General features: G+C 61.2%; 2 protein-coding genes across 2 annotated transcripts; both read left to right on the forward strand.

The window, feature by feature from the left end:
• The first annotated feature begins 390 nt into the window (after positions 1 to 390).
• KRT8 (keratin 8) lies at positions 391 to 6,039 on the forward strand. The gene is made up of 9 exons (XM_065654563.1): positions 391 to 1,161; positions 1,995 to 2,203; positions 2,751 to 2,811; positions 2,887 to 2,982; positions 3,057 to 3,221; positions 3,512 to 3,637; positions 4,128 to 4,348; positions 4,775 to 4,830; positions 5,567 to 6,039. The coding sequence occupies exons 1-9, from the start codon at positions 829 to 831 to the stop codon at positions 5,761 to 5,763; spliced, it is 1,464 nt and encodes a 487-aa protein (XP_065510635.1). The 5' UTR covers positions 391 to 828; the 3' UTR covers positions 5,764 to 6,039.
• Positions 6,040 to 12,481: 6,442 nt separating this feature from the next.
• On the forward strand, positions 12,482 to 17,207 carry LOC136000624 (keratin, type II cytoskeletal 4-like). Its single transcript, XM_065654555.1, has 9 exons — positions 12,482 to 12,991; positions 13,563 to 13,780; positions 14,719 to 14,779; positions 14,971 to 15,066; positions 15,174 to 15,338; positions 15,551 to 15,676; positions 15,891 to 16,111; positions 16,342 to 16,376; positions 16,933 to 17,207. The coding sequence occupies exons 1-9, from the start codon at positions 12,482 to 12,484 to the stop codon at positions 17,205 to 17,207; spliced, it is 1,707 nt and encodes a 568-aa protein (XP_065510627.1).
• The last annotated feature ends 2,558 nt before the right edge of the window (positions 17,208 to 19,765 follow it).

The raw sequence follows: 19,765 nt of genomic DNA on the forward strand, positions 1-19,765 counted from the left end.
ACCTTTTGGGGTGAGCACCCCCACCCCCCGGCCCCCGCGTTCTCCTCCTCACTCTCCCCATCGCCCGCGGGACCTCCCGGGGGGGCGCGATCCGGGCCCGACCCGGCGGCTCCCGGCGGCTCCCGGTACATCCCGGTACATCCCGGTACATCCCGGCGGCTCCCGGTACATCCCAGCGGATCCCGGCGGCTCCCGGTACATCCCGGTACATCCCGGTACATCCCAGCTGATCCCGGTACATCCCGGCGGCTCCCGGCGGGTCCCCCCGAAGGGGTTAAGCGCAGCAGCAGGTGCCGCTTGCCGGGGCTGCCCCGGCCCCCCCAGCCGGTCCCTCCCCCCGCTCGGGGATATAAAGCGGCGCCGCTCACCCCGCCCCGCCCGCCCCCCCAACCCGTCCTGCCGGTCGGGCCGCGGCCGCCGCCTCCTCCCGCCCCAGCGCTGCCGGCTCCTGCCGACCCAGCGCAGCCTCCTCGCAAACCTTCTGCAAACCCTCTTGCAACCCTCTTGCGACCTTCTCGCCCAGCCTGCAAACTCCGCGCAACCTTCTTGCCCATTTTCCAACCTTCTTGCCCATTTTCCAACCTTCTTGCCCATTTCCAGCCTCCTTCCCCATTTTCCAACCTCCTTCCCCATTTTCCAACCTCCTTCTCCGTCTTCCAAACTTCTTTCCCATTTTAAAACTTCCTTTTCCCCATTTTCCAACTCCTTTTCCCATTTTCCAACTCCTTTTCCCATTTTCCAACCTCCTTCTCCATTTTCCAACCTCCTTTCCCACTTCCCACCCCCCTGCCCGTCTCTGTCCCCCCTGCCCGCGCCGCCCGTGTCACCATGTCGGTCACCATCACCAGGAAGAGCGTCCGCAGCAGCAGCAGCTCCGCCGCCCCCGGCCGCCCCTTCAGCTCCCGCTCCTACACCGCGGGCCCGGCCGTGAGGATGAGCACGGCCTCGGCCTTCGGCGCCTACGGCCGCTACGGGGCCGGGCTGTACCGGGGTCCCGCCGTGGTGACGGGGACGGGCGGTGGCATCGCGGCCGTCAGCATCAACCAGAGCCTGCTGACCCCCCTGAACCTGGAGATCGACCCCAGCATCCAGCGGGTGCGCAAGGAGGAGAAGGAGCAGATCAAGACGCTCAACAACAAGTTCGCCTCCTTCATCGACAAGGTGGGGCTGGGCTGGGACCCCCCCCGGGGGAACGCAGGGACCCCCCCGGGGACCTCTGGAGCCCCTCGGGGACATTCGGACCTCTCCGGATACACCCTGAGCTCCCTGGGGACATTGAGACCCCCTTGGGGACACTGAGACCCCCTCAGGGACCTGCTGGACCCCTCGAGTACATCCTGAGTCTCTTGGGGACATTGAGACCCCCTTGGGGACATTGGGACTCTCTCAGGGACTTCCTGAGCCCCTCGGGGACCTTTGGACCCCTCCAGGCACCTCCCAAGGCCCTTGGGGACATCGAGACCCCCTTGGGGACGTTAAGACCCTCTCAGGGACCTCCTGAGCCCCTCAGGGACCTCCCGGACCCTTCCGGTACATCCTGAGCCCCTTGGGGACATTGTGACCCCTCGGGCCCCTTGGAGAAGGACCCCCCAGCCTTGCACCCCTGATTGGCCTTGCTCCTGGCACCCCAGGTTTGCACCCAGGACCCCAAATTTGCACCCGGGGACCCTTGATCTGTCTTCCCCTTGCAAAGCAGCACCCAGCACCCCAGCCTTGTACGCAGGACCCCCCCCAGCCTTGCGCCCCAGGTTTGCACCCAGGACCCCAGATTTGCCCCCTGCGCCTTGCAGGGCACCCAGCACCCCCCAGCCTTGCACCCCTGATCCAACTTCCTCCCAGCACCCCAGCTTTGCACGCAGGACCCCAAATTTACACCCAGCACCCCAGATTTGCCCCCTCTCTGCGTGTCCCACCCCCCCATTCCCAGGCCAGAATTCCCAGGGTGTGTGTGTTGGGGTGACACCGACCCCCCCGTTCCTCCCCCCCAACCCCAGGTGCGGTTCCTGGAGCAGCAGAACAAGATGCTGGAGACCAAGTGGAGCCTCCTGCAGAGCCAGCAGCCCCCCCGCAGCAACATGGGGGGGCTGTTCGAGAGCTACATCGCCAGCCTGCGCCGGCAGCTGGACGGGCTGGGCCAGGAGCGCCTGCGCCTGGAGGCCGAGCTGGGCAGCATGGAGGGGCTGGTGGAGGAGTTCAAGAACAAGTCAGTCCCTGGCGCTGTCCCCAGGGGTGGCACCGTGTCCCCAGGGGGCGCAGGGGTGCCTGGGATGGGGACGGAGGGTCCTCTTTGGGTATCATTGGGGTGGCTTTGGGCAGGGATGGGGGGTCTGCCACTGCGAGGGGGGTCCTGTGTCCCTGCATCCCCATGTTCCCATGTCCCCCATGTCCCTGCATCCCTGTGGCCCCACATCCCGTATCCCCCATGTTCCCACATCCCTGTGTCACCACGTCCCTGCATCCCCATGTCCACATGTCCCTGCATCCCCATGTTCCCCATGTTCCCACATCCCTGCGTCACCACGTCCCTGTGTCCCCATGTCACCATATTCCCGTATTCCCCGATGTCCCCACATCCCCACATCCCTGTGTCCCCAATGTCCCCCATGTCCCCATGTCCCTGCATCCCCGTGTCCCCATGTCCCTGCATCCCCACGTCCACATGTCCCCACGTTCCCATGACCCTGCATCCCTGTGCCCCACATCCCCACGTCCCCCCTGTCCCCAGCTCCAAGCCCCCTCTCTTCCCCAAGGTACGAAGAAGAGATCAACCACCGCACCGAGAAGGAAAATGAGTTTGTCCTGCTCAAAAAGGTGAGTTGGGGGGGCCCAGCTCTGCCGGGGGGCTGATGACCCGGGGCGGTGACGAGCCACCTGCCTTGTCCCCAGGACGTGGACGAAGCCTACATGAACAAGGTGGAGCTGGAGTCGCGCCTGGAGAGCCTGACGGACGAGATCAACTTCTTGAGGCAGCTTTACGAGGAGGTTGGGGGTCCGCTCCCTCGGTGGGGGGGCCACACGCGCGCCGAGCTGCCCTGACCCCCCCTCGGTGCCCGCAGGAGCTGCGGGTGCTGCAGTCCCACATCTCCGACACCTCCGTGGTCCTGACCATGGACAACAACCGCAGCCTGGACCTGGACGGGATCATCGCGGAGGTGAAGGCGCAGTACGAGGACATCGCCAACCGCAGCCGCGCCGAGGCCGAGAGCATGTACCAGATCAAGGTGGGACGGATGGAGGAGCCTCCTCCGGCCGGGATGAAGGCAGCGCAGCCTCCATCCTCCCCCTCCCTGCGGCTTCAGCCTCCGGACCCCCTCCCTGCCCCGGGGCGGCTGCTGCGTGGGAGCGATCGCGGCTCCAACCGCGAGCGGAGCCGCCGAGCCCAGCCCGGCGCGTCCCCCCCGGCGCGGGCGCGTCCCGCCGCGTTTCTCCCCAATTCTGGGGCGCTGCGGGGAGCGGGAAATGAGGCGGGGGTGCGCGGGACGGCAGCCCCATCGCCGTGGTGTCCCCGCAGTACGAGGAGCTGAAGACGACGGCGGGGAAGCACGGGGACGACCTGCGCAACACCCGCAGCGAGATCAACGAGCTCAACAGGCTGATCCAGCGCATCCAGGCGGAGATCGAGGCGCTGAAAAACCAGGTCTGGGAACAGCCCCCCCCACACCCCGGGCGGTGAAACTGGGGAGACGCTGCCCCTCCTCCCGCTGCCGCCAGCCCCCCGGGGCCCCGAGCCCCCCGGGACCCCATGGACCCCCCGCTGGCAGCCCCAGATTAGAGGAGGGGTCGATATCCTGGGGGCGAGGGACGGTGGCACGTGGGGGATGCTGGGGGGGGCACAGGGGATACTGGGGGGCACCGGGGATGCTGGGGCGAAGGATGGTGGGACGTAAGCGACACTGGGGTGGGCACAAAGCATGCTGGGGGTGAGGGGCAGTGGGATGTGGCGGATCCTGGGGGGGCACAGGGGATATGGGGACATGGGATTCTTAGGGGTGAGGGACGCTGGGGGCACTGGGGTGGTTTCATGGGGGCTGCGGGATGCTGCGGCACGAAGGATGCTGGAGCGCCGGGGACGTTGGGGCACGAGGGACGCCCCCAGCCCCTTCTCCGTGTCCCCCCCGCGGTCGCAGCGAGCCAGCCTGGAGACGGCCATCGCCGAGGCGGAGGAGCGCGGGGAGCTGGCGCTCAAGGACGCCAGGGCCAAGCTGGCCGAGCTGGAGGCCGCGCTGCAGAAAGCCAAAGCCGACATGGCCCGGCAGCTGCGCGAGTACCAGGAGCTCATGAACGTCAAGCTGGCCCTGGACATCGAGATCGCGACCTACAGGAAGCTGCTGGAGGGCGAGGAGTGCAGGTGAGGGCACCCAAGGGGGGTGACACCATGGGACCTGCATCCCGCATGCCATATCCTGGGTGCATCCCGTAGCCAGCATCCCGTGGATGTCCTTTATTCCACGTTCCGCATCTCCACTTTGGGTACCTGCAGCTCAAGGCTGCAAACACGACTGGAAGGATTGCATGTCCCTCTGCCACTGCCTCCCCGCGTGGCCTTGGGCATGTCCCTTAACCCTCACCCAACACTCAGGGTGTGTCGTCATCCTCCCCCCAGCCCACCCCGGGTACCCGCAGCTCCAGGCTGCAGCCACAACCCTGAGGACCTTGTGTCGCTCTGCCACCGCCTCCCCGCCATGGCCTTGGTCATGTTCCTTAACCTCCCCCCGTCCAATATTTGGTGCATGTCACTGTCCCTACCCACCCCAAAATGTCTCTCTCCTGGCAGGCTGGAGTCGGGCATGCAAAATCTGAGCATCCACACCAAGACGACGGGGTACTCGGGTAAGGCGGGGGGGTGGGAGCCGGGACCCCCCCTTGGGTGCCTGTCGAGGTTTGATTGCGGGGTGACAATAAACCGTGGCAGATGTATTGTTAACCCCTTCTCTCCCACTTCCCACTAAGGACAGGCAATTGGGAGGGAAGGAAGGACAGAGAGAAGAGAGTTGGAAAAATTAAAAATGTTTTACTAGTGCTACCAATAAAAATAGAGAAAATAATACAAAATATACAAAACCAACCTTGAAAGTCCCGGCAACTGCTCTGGCACCCGGAAGTCCTGGACTGGACTCTGCAGCCAACCGGAGCCGGATTCAGTCCGTCACTTGGCCTCAGTTCGCAGGGACAACTCGCAGAGTCCTCTCCCAGTGTTGGCCATAAGGAAAAGGGACGAGATCCTCATGATCCCCCACTTTTATATGAAATATCACACGAATGGGATGGAATACATAGCTGGTCGGTTTCAGTCACCTCATGCTTGCGCATCTCGAGATGCATCATTATCAATGACCCCGCATTCCATCGCTATGTCCACCAAAACATGCATCTAACTTTTCAGAAAACGCAGTTAATAAGAAGGCTTTAGCTGACAGGGAAGTTTGCTAAAAGAGAAACTCGTTTGTAACAAAACCGGGACAAGCTGACAGGGAAATTCGCTAAAGGAGAAACTTGTTTTTTAACAAAACGGGGACGGTGCCACCGCTCGGTGTCACCGCGCTCATGGCTGGTCCCTCTCCCACAGCTGCCGGCTTCGGCGGGGGCTTCGGCGGGGGCTTCGGGGGGGGCTTCGGCACCTCCTTTGCCAGCTCCAGCTACGCCGTGCCCCTCCCCTCCCCGGAGAGCTCGTCCCTCACCAAGTCCCGCGCCATCGTCATCAAGAAGATCGAGACGCGCGATGGGAAACTGGTGTCCGAGTCCTCCGACGTCCTGGCCAGCTGAGCCCCCACCGCCACGGGGGGGTCCCTCTGCGGGACCCAGCCCCTGCGGGGCTCCCAGCACCCCCTTCTGCACCCCCCTCCCAGGGCGACCTGAGCCAGTGCCCCTGCGGCCCCCACCGGGGGGCTGCATCCCCCCATTGTCCCCAACACCCCCGCCTTGTCCCCCACCCCCCCACTGTCCCACACCCCCCCCCCCCGTCCGTCCTGGCCCCCCCGTGTCCCCATCAGAGCTGCGGGGTGTGAATTGGGGGGGTCTGGCCCCCGCCCCGGGGCTCCGCTGCTGGAATAAAACCTCGGAAATGGGGAGTTTTTTGGGAAATGTCAGCGCCGGGAGCTGCTGCCCTTGGGGACGGGGGGGCCCTGGGGACGTGTCCACCCAGGACCAGTCCTTGCGGGGTGTTAATTACAGCCCTCATTAGCGCTGACCGTAACGAGGGCGCGCTTGGCTGTATTCAAAATCCAATTGGCCAAATCCTGTGGTATTTTCCCCCAAACCAAGGGTCCCTGTGGCATCCAGGTGACAGCACCCGTCATGTCACAGCAGCCCCCCGCCCGGGGATTCTCAGGGGGGTCAGCAGAGGGTTGAGCCCCCGGGGTGCTGCCTCTGCACCCCAAAAAGCCGCGGGATCCCCCCCCGCCGTGGGGTTCGCTGTCCCAAAAGTGAGAGACCCCAAGTCACCCAGGGAGGGGGGGACGTCCCTGGGTGCCCACCCATGTCCCCCCATCCCTCACCTGATGTGGGGCACAGGGAGGGGGTGATGCAGCCCGGTTTGGGGGTCCCAGCCCCCCAGTGCAGGGAATAGCCGGGGGGGGTGCGTGTTTAATGAGATTTTCCATCCCACCCTTGAGGTGACAGGGGACACGACCGGGGCCATCTGAGCCGCTGGTGGCGGAGACACGGGGGGGACACGGGGGTACCACGGGGGGGACACGGGGGGGACACGGGGGGGACACGGGGGGGACACGGGGACCCCCCTCAGAGCCATCCCCGGGGTGTCCCAGGGGGACAGCGGCTCCGAGCCGGCACATGGCAGACGGGACTTTGCCCCCTCGTTAATAATTAACAAATTAGCAGCAGCTGCTCGTGGGGGTGGGACAGATTCTGCTCAGGTGGGATGTGCCGGGGGCGGATTTGGGGGTTCGGGGTGGGCTGTGCGATGGGGGCGGGGTCTCGGCACCCCCGGCACCTCCAGTGACCCCGTAGCGGCGGGGGGGGCTGCGCTGTGGGGCCGGGGGGGTCCCAGGGCATTGGGGTGCTCCCGAAATTGGGGTGTAACCTCCCGCTCCCATTCCCGGGCCGGAGGTGACACCTGCCGTCTGCAATTACCGCCTGCAGCTAATTAACGTGCTCCGGGGGGGTCCCTGTCCCCCTCTCCCCCTGCAATGCGCGGTGCCCCCCCTCGGCCACTTTGCACCCCAGGGGCTGGAGGGGTCCCCCTACATTTCTGACGGGATGCGAAAGGGGGGCCCGGGGGCGTTGGAGTCCCCCGATCCCCCCCATTCCCCGGGGGGGTCCTAAGCGCCTGGGGGGCCCGTGGGCCAAAGCGGGGCCGGTACCGGCTCGAGGCGGGGGGGTGGTTTAGGGACCCACAGGCACTTCGGTCCCGCCCCCCGGCTGGTTTCGGGGTTCGCAGGACGCTGGGGGGCGGCAGAGGAGCGGGTTTGGGTTCGGGCACCCAGCGGGGGGGGCAGGGTGCTGGGGGCCCCTTCGGCCCCCCAGGGAGGAGTGGGGGGATGAGCCGTGACCCCCCCGGCTTCAACCCCCCTGAGCATTTGGGGGGCTGAGGGGGGCGATCCGCATCCAATCGGGGCTGCGGACGGGGGGCGGTGAGCCCCATGGACCCCCCCCCCACCCCGTTCGGAGGAGCTGCGGGTTGTGGAGACGCGACCTTGCAGGGGAAACTGAGGCACGGGGCGGGCTGGATCTTGGGGGAACCCAGGCGTCCCGGGGCGGTGCTCGAGCCCCCCCAAGGGTGGCAGCACCCCTGCTCTGCATCACCCCCGTCCCCAGGGGGGGGCGCCCCAAATCCCGGCACCCATGGGTGCTGGCGGGGCCGATCCCGCGGGCAGGACCGGGCAGGGCGGGGAGGGGGGGGCGGTTTTGGGCGGCACTTTGTTGCGGGCGGGGTTGTGGTGACACCCCTGGTTTCAGTGTCACCCCACCCTGCTGGGACTGGGAACACTGGGGGGACACACACCTCGGGGGTCCCCGGCATCACCCCACGGCTTTGTGGGACCCAGGGGCACCGGGGGGGGGTTAAAACCCCGTGTCCCCTCCTAAAAAGGTGTTGCCCTGGGTGGGGAAACCGAGGCACGGGTGCGGGGGTGCAGCTTGGGGACCTCCCCAGGCTGATTTAACCTCCCTGGGGTCCGTCCGCGGGGACTCGGGGCGGCCGGAGCCCCCCCGGGCTGGGGGGGCGGGCAGGGCGGGCTGGGGCCCGACTCAGCTCGTCCCGCGGGTGGGGCCGTGACTCACCGGGACCGACGTGCTGGGGCTCCCACGTGTTTTTCGGGTACCCCTGGGGCTGGGGGGGGCCCTGCTGCTTTTGGGGTGTCCCGGGGTCACGGGGGGGAGCTGGGAGGGCTCACCCGGACGCCTGGGTTCCTCTGGGGCTGCGGGGTGTTTTGTGCCCCCCCCAAACTTTCCTGCCAGCGATGGGACCTGAACCCCCATTTCCGTCCCTGCAGGACCCTCCGAGCCCCTTTCGCGCCTCCATCCACCACCAGAACAAGCTCCTTCACCCCCAAATTACCCTCTTGTGGCCCCCCCAACCCCCGGCGTTTCGGGGTCCCCTTTGGATGCGACGCTGCGAGGGGGGGCAGTGGGAAAGAGCCGCCCCCACGGCGGGGACAGCCCAAATCCGGGAGCCTGGGTGGGCGCGGGGGCTCCCTGCCCCACAGCGGGGGGGCTCCCTGCCCCACAGCGGGGGGGCTCGCCCCCCCGGGCCCAGGCGCGGTTCGGGGTGCAGCAGCAAGACCGGGCTTGCTGACGGGCTTAGGCCTGTAATTAGCGCCAGGGCCGGGATCCGCCCTGAGCTCGGCTCAGGGATTTTCACACGCACACCCCTGCGCCCTGCCCGGGGTGCTGCCCCCGAGCCCCAAACGCCCCTGACCCCCAGCGTCCCCCCGCCCGTCCCCTCCGGCCGCTCCCCCCATCCCACGGGGGACGCACCCCCAGATCCGGCACGTTTTGGGGAGGGTGCTGAGTTTGTTGCTATTTTTTTTAATTTTTTTTTTTTTTTTTTGGAAAACACCCCAGGATCCGACGGGGTGTCCCCTGGTGACCCCCCAGGCAAGAGTGCGATAGGGTGGTGGGGAAGGGTCCCCCTGTTTTTAGTGGTTTCGGCTGGCTGGTTTGGTCTCTGCCCTTTGGAGGGTGCTCTGCATTTACCGTCCCCGAGGACTGCGGGATGGCTGGCGAGGGACGGACGGACGGACGGACGCAGGGACACCCATCGGTTCGCACCGCCAACCCCCCAGATCCGTCCTCTCCATCCTCCTGCCCAACCTGTGGGCGCTCAGAGAAGCTTTTCCATTTCCACGAGGCTTCAAACCCATTTTTCCTCATTTTTTTTTTTTTTTTTCACTAAAAATGGAAGTTCTGGCCCCAGGCGCCGCTGTCGGGGTGGGGGACGGACAGTGGGACGTTCTGTCGCTGCGAACTCTCTTCAACTGCCCCAAACCGCTTAAAGGTGCAATTCCCACCCTCGGTGTACTCAATATGACCCTTTCCCCGCAAAATTTGCCCCGTTTTGGTGTCCTTGTTTGCCCCCAGCGTGGACAAAGGAACTCTTGGTGCTGGGTTTCCCCAACATCGGAAAAAATCGGTGTCCAGCGGCTCTGTATCCCCACGGGACGGTTGTTTGGCTTGGCGCTGGCCTCGCTGGGGCTGTTCAGAAGCTGCGGGACCCCTGGGGGGTCAATCCTGCCCCTCCTTGGGGTAAATCCCGCCCCCATATCCCCGGGAGCTGCTCCTCATCTCCCCAGCGGGGTCCCCGCTCCCCGTCCGAAATGATCCCGAATATGGGTTTCGCGGGAGCCCTGGCCCCGCTGCTGCCACCGCGGGGGGGGGCGCTCGGGCGGCACGGGCGCCCGGGGGGGCCGGGGCCGGGCGGCGGGCTCCCCGGGCCGCTCTGAGCTCCGTCTGGGCGGCCGCGGCTCCGGCAGCCGCGCGGGTGCCGCCCCGTCTGCCGCAACTCCCCGCTTTGATCTCCCCGGGGACCCGCCTTGTTCTTTCTGCTTTCATGGTTTTCCCAGCTCCCGCCCCAGCCCTGCAATTTGCCCGGTTGGTAATCGCCGGCTGCGCAGCCTCCAGCTGCTTCGCTCTTTGGCGCAGCGGGGCTCTCTCGGTTGAACACGGTCCCGGTGCCACTTTGGGGTGAAACCGGGTGCATTTGGGTTCTGCGTCGCCCTGGTTGAGGTTGCGGGGGCTGCAGCTCGGATGCTGCCCCTGGTTTGGTCCATGGGGATACAGGGGATGCCTATGGGCATGGATAGGATGAGAGGCAACGGCCTCAGGTTGTGCCAGGGGAGGCTGAGGGTGGAAATTTGGGATGATTTCTTCCCCAAAGGGCATTGACCAGGCTGCCCAGGGCAGTGCTGGAGTCGCCATCCCTGGACGGGTCGGACAGACAGAGATGAGGCTCTCAGGGCCATGGGGCAGTGCCAGGGGTGGGTTATGGTTGCACTTGACAGTCTTGAGGGTCTTTCCCAACCAAAATGAGGCTTTGCCTTTGCCGCTCGGCCACCGTCCTGGTGCTGGGTGGGTGCTGGTGGCCACCGCTGGATCCTCAGGAGCTTCGCTCCGGGTGTGTCGGTCCCAGCAAGCACCGGAGCGTCCGAGACGAGGGTGGTGAGAGCCCAGGTGCCCAGAGAGGTGGTGGATGAACCATCCCAGGCCAGGCTGGACGGGGCTCTGAGCAACCTGAGCTGGTGCGGATGTCCCTGCTCATGGGACAGGTAACCTCTGAAGGTCCCTTCCAACCCAAACTGTGATGACTCCAAGATCCCACACTCATCCCTGGGACAGGGGGTGGGTTTGGGAAGCGCCCCCCCGCCCCAGCTGGGTTCTCCCACCCGCCACGCTGGAGCAAAGCGCCGGGTGCTGGAGCAACGCCGGGTGCTGGAGCAACGCTGGGTGCTGCAGCAACGCCGGGTGCTGGAGCAACGCTGGGTGCTGGAGCAAAGCGCCGTCCCCTGGGAGCTCCCGGCAGCTCCTCCCGGGCTCCAACCGGCTCCTTCTCTCGGCGGATCCGCCGGTTGCGCAAGGTCAGGGAGATGCAGCCGCCACCTCCTTCCCCCGGCCAGAACTCGGGTTCAAGCCACTTCCCTCCTTTTGTCCCCACCGCGTCCCCACCACCAGCTGGACCCCAGAGCCCCGGGGCGTGCAGGACGCTCCTCGCCAAAGGGGAAAGATGATTTTCCCCCCATTCCTTGCAATGCGAATCCCCGTGGGCTGAAAATCCTGCAGCTCCAGGAGCGCCTGGCGAGGTCGGGGAGGAAAAGTCCTCCCGTCCTGCAGAGATGCAACGAAATTTGCAGGTTAGCAGGAAAAAAAGAAAAAAAAAGCAAAGCAAAAGTGAGAGGTGAACGGGTTCGGAGCTGAAACTGGTTCCCCAAACCTGTCCCACAAGCGTTTCCAATGAAAGGGATAATTACAGCCTTGGCTTTCATTGTCAGGGCTTTGGCTGCAGCTTGTGGTTTGGGGGGAAGTTTTATGGCTTTTTATTTTTTTTTAATGGCAGGATGAACGGAGATCCTCAGTCGGAAGGCACCTTCAGACACCTCTGCTCATTAAAATATAAATTAAAAGCAGTTAGGCAATTAAGCTGTATTTTTTTTCAAACAATGAGAGCCGGCTAATGAGTTAATGCGGCTTTGGCGAGCGCCACGTGCTGCGGGGGGGCCGGTGGCCGGAGACCCCACGAGGATGAGGAGGAAAGACCCCGGCGATCTCAGCCCGTTGAGGTACAGCCGAGGGCGTGCAACACGCAAATATCGACATATTTTGGTCTCTGCAAACCCCTCCGTGTCCCTCCAGGCTCAAAACGCCAGTCAGGGTGCTCTAAAATAGACTTAAACACCTTCTTAATATTGTTCCCGCGTCGTCTGTATTGACATAAAGCCGATTCTATAACGCTGCCAAGGGCTAATGCTCTCTGGTTGTGAAAGAGTTTTGGACCACGCAAGTGAAACCTGAGGTTTGGACCACGCAAGGTTGAACCCGGGTGCAGCGGAGGGTGTGCCGGGGAAACCACGTTTTTGTTGGGGTTCGGTGAACCGAGCGCCTGCCGTCAGGCTCAGAATGAAGGATTTGGCTGAAGCGAGGGTCTCCCTCCGGGGTGTAACGTGCCGCGGGATCTGCGGCGCTTCGTCATCGCCATCAGACGCTGGGGCCCGTGACGAGTTGACAGCTGCAGCTAAAGAAATATGATTTGGGGCTGTGTTTGCAACGCCAACAACGGCTTTGTTTCCCTGAGCTCTCGAGGGAGTGTTTGGAGGCAGGTCATGGTGGTGGCAAAGAGAATAGGGCATCCTTCCAAGCCTTGAAACAATTGAAGAGAATAAGAAAAAAAAGAGATATCTCCACTCCCCTGACACCCGGCCAACACCTTGAGCACATAAAAAGGGGGACCCAGGCACAGCACCCACAGCACTCACCTCCTCTTCGCTCCCAACCTCCGCTCGGCTCTTCCCTCCGCTCTCGGGGACCCAGCGCCATGTCTCGCCAGTCCTGCGCTTTCGGCAGGGGGTTCAGCTCCAGCTCCGCCTGCTTCGGGGGCATGAACAGGGTCGCGTTCGGCTCCGTGTCCCGCGGAGCCTGCAGAGGACCCGGCAACGCCGGCGGCTTCAGCAGCAGGAGCCTCTATTGCCTGGGAGGGAGCAAAAGCACCTCTCTGGGAGGACCGGGTGGCAGTGGTGGTGTCTGCAGAGCTTTTGGGGCTGGTGGCCAAGGAGGCTTCGGCTACGGCTACGGTGCTGGGGCTGGTGGTGGCTACTGCGGAGGCGTCGGTGGTGGTTTCGGTGGCCTTGGCGGAGGATTCGATGGCAGGATGGGAGGTCAAGGCTTCCCCGCTTGCCCGCCGGGCGGCATCAAGGAGGTGACCATCAACCAGAGCCTGCTGACCCCCCTCAACCTGGAGATCGACCCCGAGATCCAGAGGGTGCGAATGCAGGAGCGGGAGGAGATGCAGCAGCTCAACAACAAATTCGCCTCCTTCATCGACAAGGTGAGAATAACCTCAGCCCGCGGCTGGGAGGTGGAGGGTCGAGCTCCCCGTGGCTTGGGCTGGTTGCAATCACCATGAGATACCCACCCAACAGCTCCCAGAGAGCCAAACCTGCCCAAACTACCCCAAAGAGAGGTGGTGGCTGCAGAAGTGACTTCCCCAAGGTTCTCGAGAAACCCAGGAACGGGTTCCTTGGTTCTTCTGACCATGGTGCTGGTACTAATTGGTGGGACCTCTGTGCAGAACATTCTCAGAGGAATCTGCCGATGGACTGCCTGTGTGTGGGTTGGAGGCCTTTGGGTGTTTTGGCCTATTTTTAAAGAGAAAACCCTGAAGTGATGAAGTTCGCTGTGTTTCTGCTGCTTAGAGGCTGTGAGACCGGACAGGGAAGGTGACCCAGCTTCACCCACCCTCGAGCTGCGGTCCCACCCGCGGGACCCTGGAGAGGGGAATAGGCAGGAAGGTTAAACTCATTAAATGGGGAAAAATTATGGAAAAAAACCCAAACAACAAAAAAGATACTTTTGGGAAAGGCCTGACTCTTTTTCCACCCGTCCCTGCAACGGTTTAGGTCCGGTTCCTCGAGCAGCAGAACCGAGTCCTGGAAACCAAGTGGAAGCTCCTGCAGGAGCAGGGGAGCGCAGGGGTGGGCGGCAGGAGCCTCGACTGCGTTTTCGAAGCTTTTGTGAGCGGGCTGAGGAGGCAGCTGGACGCGCTGGCCAGCGAGAAGCACCAGCTGGAGGCAGAGCTGCACAGCTTCCAGGACATGGTGGAAGACTTCAAGCACAGGTGAGTTGGCCTCGGGGTCATCACGGTTGGGGGGTGGGGAAAAATAGAGACTAAAAACTCACTTGGAACAGTCAGGGAATTCAAGGAATCATGAGAATTGGCAATATCGCATTTGTTTCAAGGAGCAGAAAATGTAAAATGTTCTGGGGAACTTTTTATCAACTGAGTTTTCAAGGTATTTCTCTATATGTATTGTTGGCAGAGTTATGATTCTCACTAAAGCGGGATCCTCTGCTGTTTGTCTTCCTCACTTAGGAATCTGTGACATTATGATTTAATGAACTAATTAGATCAGTTGCTAAACCCTACTATAATTTCTTCACGGATTTCCTCATGGGTTCCTTCCTCTAATATCCCTCAAGATCTGAAGCTTTGAGCTTTCTTTGGGGCAGAAAAAAAAAAAAGGATTATTCTCCTGCTATAGTTTATTAATTTGTCCAGTCAGAAACTGGACTGTTCCTGTCCAGTCCAGGAACAAAGCCTGGAGAGATGCTTCCACTGGCCTTGCAAAAAGTGGTGGGGACAAGTCTGGGTCTCACCAAGATCAACGCCACCCCTTGTCCTGCTGAGGCTAAAAACGGATTTTGTGTTGGATCACCCCCACCGCTCCGCGCTCCCCAGCGACCACCCGCCCCAAGGTCGAGGACCTGGAGGTCCTTGGGTGTTGGAGAGAGAGTCGGGGCGGCCGCAGCCGCGGGACGGGGCTCAGGTTGGGTTCGGGTCGGGCTCCTCTTCCTGGGTTCCCGCAGGACGGCGTTGGAGACGGCAGGAGCCAGGACTCGCCTGCAGGGGCGAAGTGCCGGCGCTTGTCCATAAATCTCCCTCGTGGCAGGTCTATTTTTGCCGCCTTCGTTAGTCTTGAGGCCAACAGCGCCGAGTTGCCAGCAGCAGCCGGCGCCAAAACAAGCAGATTCCATCTACCTCGTTATAATCAACAGGTATGAAGAGGAAATAAACAGAAGGACAGCTGCCGAGAACGATTTCGTGCTCCTAAAAAAGGTAAAGTCCCTTTTTGTTTTATTAACACGAAGACACATCTTGGTTCAGAGGGTGTCTCGCTTCCATCAGCACGGGTTCGTTAGCATCAGATGTAAACGAGGACACCCAGATGTGCTGGGGCACCAAGGGGCTCACACTTCAGCGTTAGATAAAGTGGTGCAGAAGGTTCTCACTCCCCGTTTCTCCTGCAGGACGTGGATGGAGCCTACATGACCAAGGTGGATCTTCAGGCAAAATTAGATTCTCTGGCAGATGAGATGAACTTCCTGAGGGGTCTCTACGAAATGGTGAGTGGTCCAGCTGCTCTCTGGAGGGGGGCGCTGGGGTGGAGAAGGGTTGTGATGCCGTCAGGAAGCGGTGGCAGGGCTAAATCCAGACGTGGCGGGAATTCCAGGAGCTGTGCCAGATGCAGAAGACCGTTTCCGACACCTCCGTGGTTCTCTGCATGGACAACAACCGCAACCTGGACCTGCAGAGCATCATCGCAGAGGTCAAAGCGCAGTACGAGGAGATCACCAACAGGAGCCGGGCGGAGGCCGAGTGTTGGTACCGCTCCAGGGTGGGTGCTCCACACCTTGGTTGTGATCACGGGTGGTGGAGGGGGTGGAAGAGTAACTGGTGGTGGCTCGGACCACGCGGATCGCTGGTTCCGACCTAGCCGGGCTGGACCTGGTGTGTGCACGCTCGCCTTGGCTTGCATGGGGCGGTTGGAAGAACGCGAGGAGCCGCTCGTGGTGGACCTGACGTTCTCCTCTCGCTTCTGCCCACCAGTACGAAGAGCTGCAGGCCACCGCAGGCAAACACGGAGACAAACTCAGGGACACAAAGACCGAGATCTCTGAGATCAACCGCATGATCCAGAGGATACGGGCTGAGATCGACAGTGTGAAGAAGCAGGTAGGCGCTGAATATTTTTTTGAGAAATGGGTGTGAGCTCTTGGTAATGCCCTTCAGAGCCTCCCGAAAAGCAAATAATCTGGTAACAGTCACCGTAAGCAGGACAGAACCTGTTGTATTTGTGAAGAGCTGAGCCCAGGTGATCGGGGATCATGGGTTCACCTCCGAGCGGTTGCCCCGGCCGCTCTCACCACATCCACATCTTGTTCTCCAGTGTGCCACCCTGCAGAGCTCCATCGTGGACGCCGAGCAGCGCGGGGAGGTGGCTGTAAAGGACGCCAGGGCCAAACTGACCGAGCTGGAGGCAGCCCTGCAGAAGGCGAAGCAGGACATGGCCCAGCAGCTCCGTGAGTACCAGGAGCTCATGAACGTCAAGCTGGCCCTGGACGTTGAGATTGCGACCTACAGGAAGCTGCTGGAAGGAGAGGAGTGCAGGTGGGTGAGGATACAGCAAGAGCTTGGTTGCGTGCTGCTGAGTCAACGGGGAGAGCATGGCACATCACAACCCTATTAAAATACCGATGGTGTTGCCATTAGCCATGGACTATGGCTCTATAGCTGCTGTCGTTTATGCCCGTGGTCTGATGGACCAAGCCCGGCTTTGTGGAGCTGGACCAGTCCAGCCGCTCTGCCTGGAGCTGACGCGCTGTTTCTTTTCCTTGTAGGATGTCTGGAGAGTGCCAAAGCGCCGTGAGCATCTGTAAGTACCATTCCCTGCTGCCGAGGGAGCGCGGTGGGCTGGGAGGGATGGATGGTTGGGTGGAGGGATGGATGGAGGGATGGATGGAGGGAGGGATGGAGGGAGGGATGGATGGATGGAGGGATGGAGGGATGGATGGAGGGATGGAGGGATGGATGGGTGGATGGATGAATGGATGGATGGGTGGGTGGATGGATGGATGGATGGATGGGTGGGTGGATGGATGGATGGGTGGGTGGATGGATGGATGGATGGGTGGGTGGATGGATGGATGGATGGGTGGGTGGATGGATGGATGGGTGGGTGGATGAATGGATGGATGGGTGGGTGGATGAATGGATGGATGGGTGGGTGGATGGATGGATGGATGGATGGATGGGTGGATGGATGGATGGGTGGGTGGATGGATGGATGGGTGGGTGGATGGATGGATGGATGGATGGGTGGGTGGATGGATGGATGGGTGGATGGGTGGATGGATGGATGGATGGATGGATGCTCCCAGACGTCGTGGTGGCATGAGAGGTAACCTCGTGCCTTGTGTCCTTCCCCGCAGCTGTGGTGGGAAGCAGCAGCGGCTCCGTGGGAGGTGGATACGGCAGCAGAGCGTGCCTGGGAGGAGGGATGAGATTCGGCGCTGGAAGTGGGAGAGGCAGCTGTAGCGCAGGCGGAGCTGGATTCTGCTACAACATTGGAGGGGGCGGATTCGGTGCTGGGGGGGCAGTGGGGTCCGGAGGGGCAGGAGTCTGCTCCGTGGGCGGGGGGTGTAGCTCGGTGGTGGGGGGCTCTGGCACCACCGTGAAGCCCAGCCCTGTCAACCAGAGGATCTAGGCAAGCGAGACATCCCCCCTCCCCAGCACCCAAAGGAGAAAGGAAGCAAATCCCTGATGGCTACCCCCGCCACACCTTCCTCGCCAAGGTGGCAAGAAGCTATTTAATATTAACCCTCCGCACGGAAAAGTGAAAAAAAAGGCAATTTCACCAGGTACCGACTGAGGTTCTAGACAGAGTTTGAGAGCAACTGGCTGCCCCAACGCTCCTATCCAAAGCTGCCGCTCACCAGGTGGTTGGACGTGCTGGGAGGCAGGAGCTGCCCGGCCACTGCAGAGTCCCAGCCGCGGCTGGGGTGACTGGGACGAGGCTCTGAGGACGGCGGCGTCCGAGGGTACGGTGGCACCCGAGGGTACGGTGGCACCAAAGGGTACGGTGGCACCCGAGGGCACGGCGGCGTCCGAGCGCACGGCGCACGTGCTGCTCGGAGGACTCGCGTCCTGGAGCCGGCAGAAAATCTGGACTTGTTCAAGACCTCGCGCCGGATCCGAGACCTGGTGCAATTTTACTCAATGCTGCTCATCAGCCGGGGCTCACAACAAAAAATTCCCACTGGTGACTAGTCCCAGCTGAAGACATTTCTCACCCCGCTATAGTTTTGTTTTCCTTTCGTTTTTTTTCCCTAAGCGAGATACCGGCAGTTTCACCTGTGTTCTTTGGAAGCTGTTGTCAAATGTTCAGTTTTGCTCCGAGTTTACCTTTTCCTTGTGATCATGGGAACAATTGCGCTTGTTTGCTTAAGCCTTTCTCCTTTGGCGTGTGCCATACCCCAATAAACGCTAGAGGCAGTACGCTTGTGTGGGTTTTCTCTCTGACCAAAGAGTTTCGTGTTGCAACAAGACCTGAAAATGTTGCTGAGATCTGAAAATGTTACCTGACTTTCTCCTGCCCTTTGAAGTTTGCATTTAAAGGAACGAAAGCAAGCGCGTAGCCCGGTCTCCCGTCTTTCTCCCTTCAGAGAACTGGGACGGTTTGTGCATTTGGCAGGAGAGGAAGGAGGTCTCGCAGGGGTGAGGTGGCTGGGGTGGTGAAATCGCTGATGGGACGGTCTGATCCGGCTGAGTCAGCGAAACACCCGGGGTTTTCTGGAGCGACACCCGTGGGAACGAGCAGGAGAGGAGGAAAGAGGCAGCTGGGTCGAACCCGAACGCTCTTCTGCATCCTCCTGCTGGGTCTCCTGGGGTGACAGAGGCAGTTGGCCGCGTTAGAGCAGGACTTCTGGGCTTGCTTGGTGACAGGAGACCGTTCCCTTGCCCTTTCTCTAAGCCCTTCCCTTGCTTGTGTTGGCCAACTTGGGATGTTCCTCATCCGCTCCAGCTCTGGCCTCCACCCGTGCCCCCTTGTCCTCCAAGGTGGTCCCGATGCTGCGGTGCTGCCGTGGCAAAGGCGTCGCACAGCCCTGAGTGCTTTTGGGTCATCCTCTAAGGGACGGTGTGGAAGGGAGAAGGGTGATCATCACTCCTCCAGCTAATTCGGAGCTAATTCCTCAGTATCCACGATGCTGGAGCCAGCCCTGTTGTCCGGACTGGCTGGGGATCCATGGGTTGCTTTTAAAGCATCTCGTAAAGGTAAATGAGGCCATGGGAAGAGCAAGATGTCAACCCCCTGTCAAGCCTTACCTCTCCACAAAAGTAGAATGTTTTTGATGACCCGTAAATTTAGAGCCAAAAAAACCTCCTGGTGTGGTTTGACCTCTTGCTCAGGAGACTTTGAGTCACATCCATGGTCAACCGCAGACTCGCTCCGCCATCCAGATGAGTCATTTCATTTATCCCATGCCCCGTTCCCTGTTTGTAAATGCTGAAGACATCAACGTCCCGGCGACGGTGGAATGTCACACGGCTGCCAGCAAAGGCATGTCACTACTTGGGTGGGGAGGTGACAGTTTGGGCAATGGTTAAACATCGCGCGGGGTTGTAAAGGGACCTGAGATGGCGTTGAATGAAATTCCCGCAGAATCACCCCAATCCGGCTGCTTCTGTGTACATTTGCCTCCAGCGAACGGCTCCTGACATCAGGGCAGCGTGATGAGGAGACAAAAGGCTTCTGGACGTGTACAAATGCTGAAATGTTAAAACAAACAGACACCAAAAAGCCCTCGCCTTTTGTTCCTATGATTGCACCAGCAATTAGGGGAAAATTCTCCTGGGCTGGAGCGAGATGTGACATAATTTCTGCCTTTTGTCAGAGGAGGGAAAACATTTGACGTGGCCTGAAATAAGTTTCATTTAATTTCTTGATGATTTCCTCCCCTTTTAAAAGTCTCCTCTAAAGTGCAGTGAAAGCACTTAGATGTTTGACGGGAGGTGTGGGAATTAAATGCTTTTCTTTGCTTTTTTTGCCTCAGAAATTCTTCCTTTCTGTGGTTGAAGGCTTTTCCTAAGTTCAGCATACATCACCTGACAGCGTTGCTGCTGAAATGAGATTTTTCCTCTGAGCATTCAAGGCTTGAGCAGCTTTTCCTGTATTCCTGCCTGATTGTTTTCATAAAATCATAGAACAGTTTGGGTTGGAAGGGACCTTTAAAGCTGATTTTCCTTAATTTAGGGCTTTGGGTA

This window comes from Caloenas nicobarica, chromosome 33 (assembly GCF_036013445.1).
Source record: "Caloenas nicobarica isolate bCalNic1 chromosome 33, bCalNic1.hap1, whole genome shotgun sequence".
Lineage (NCBI taxonomy): Eukaryota > Metazoa > Chordata > Aves > Columbiformes > Columbidae > Caloenas > Caloenas nicobarica.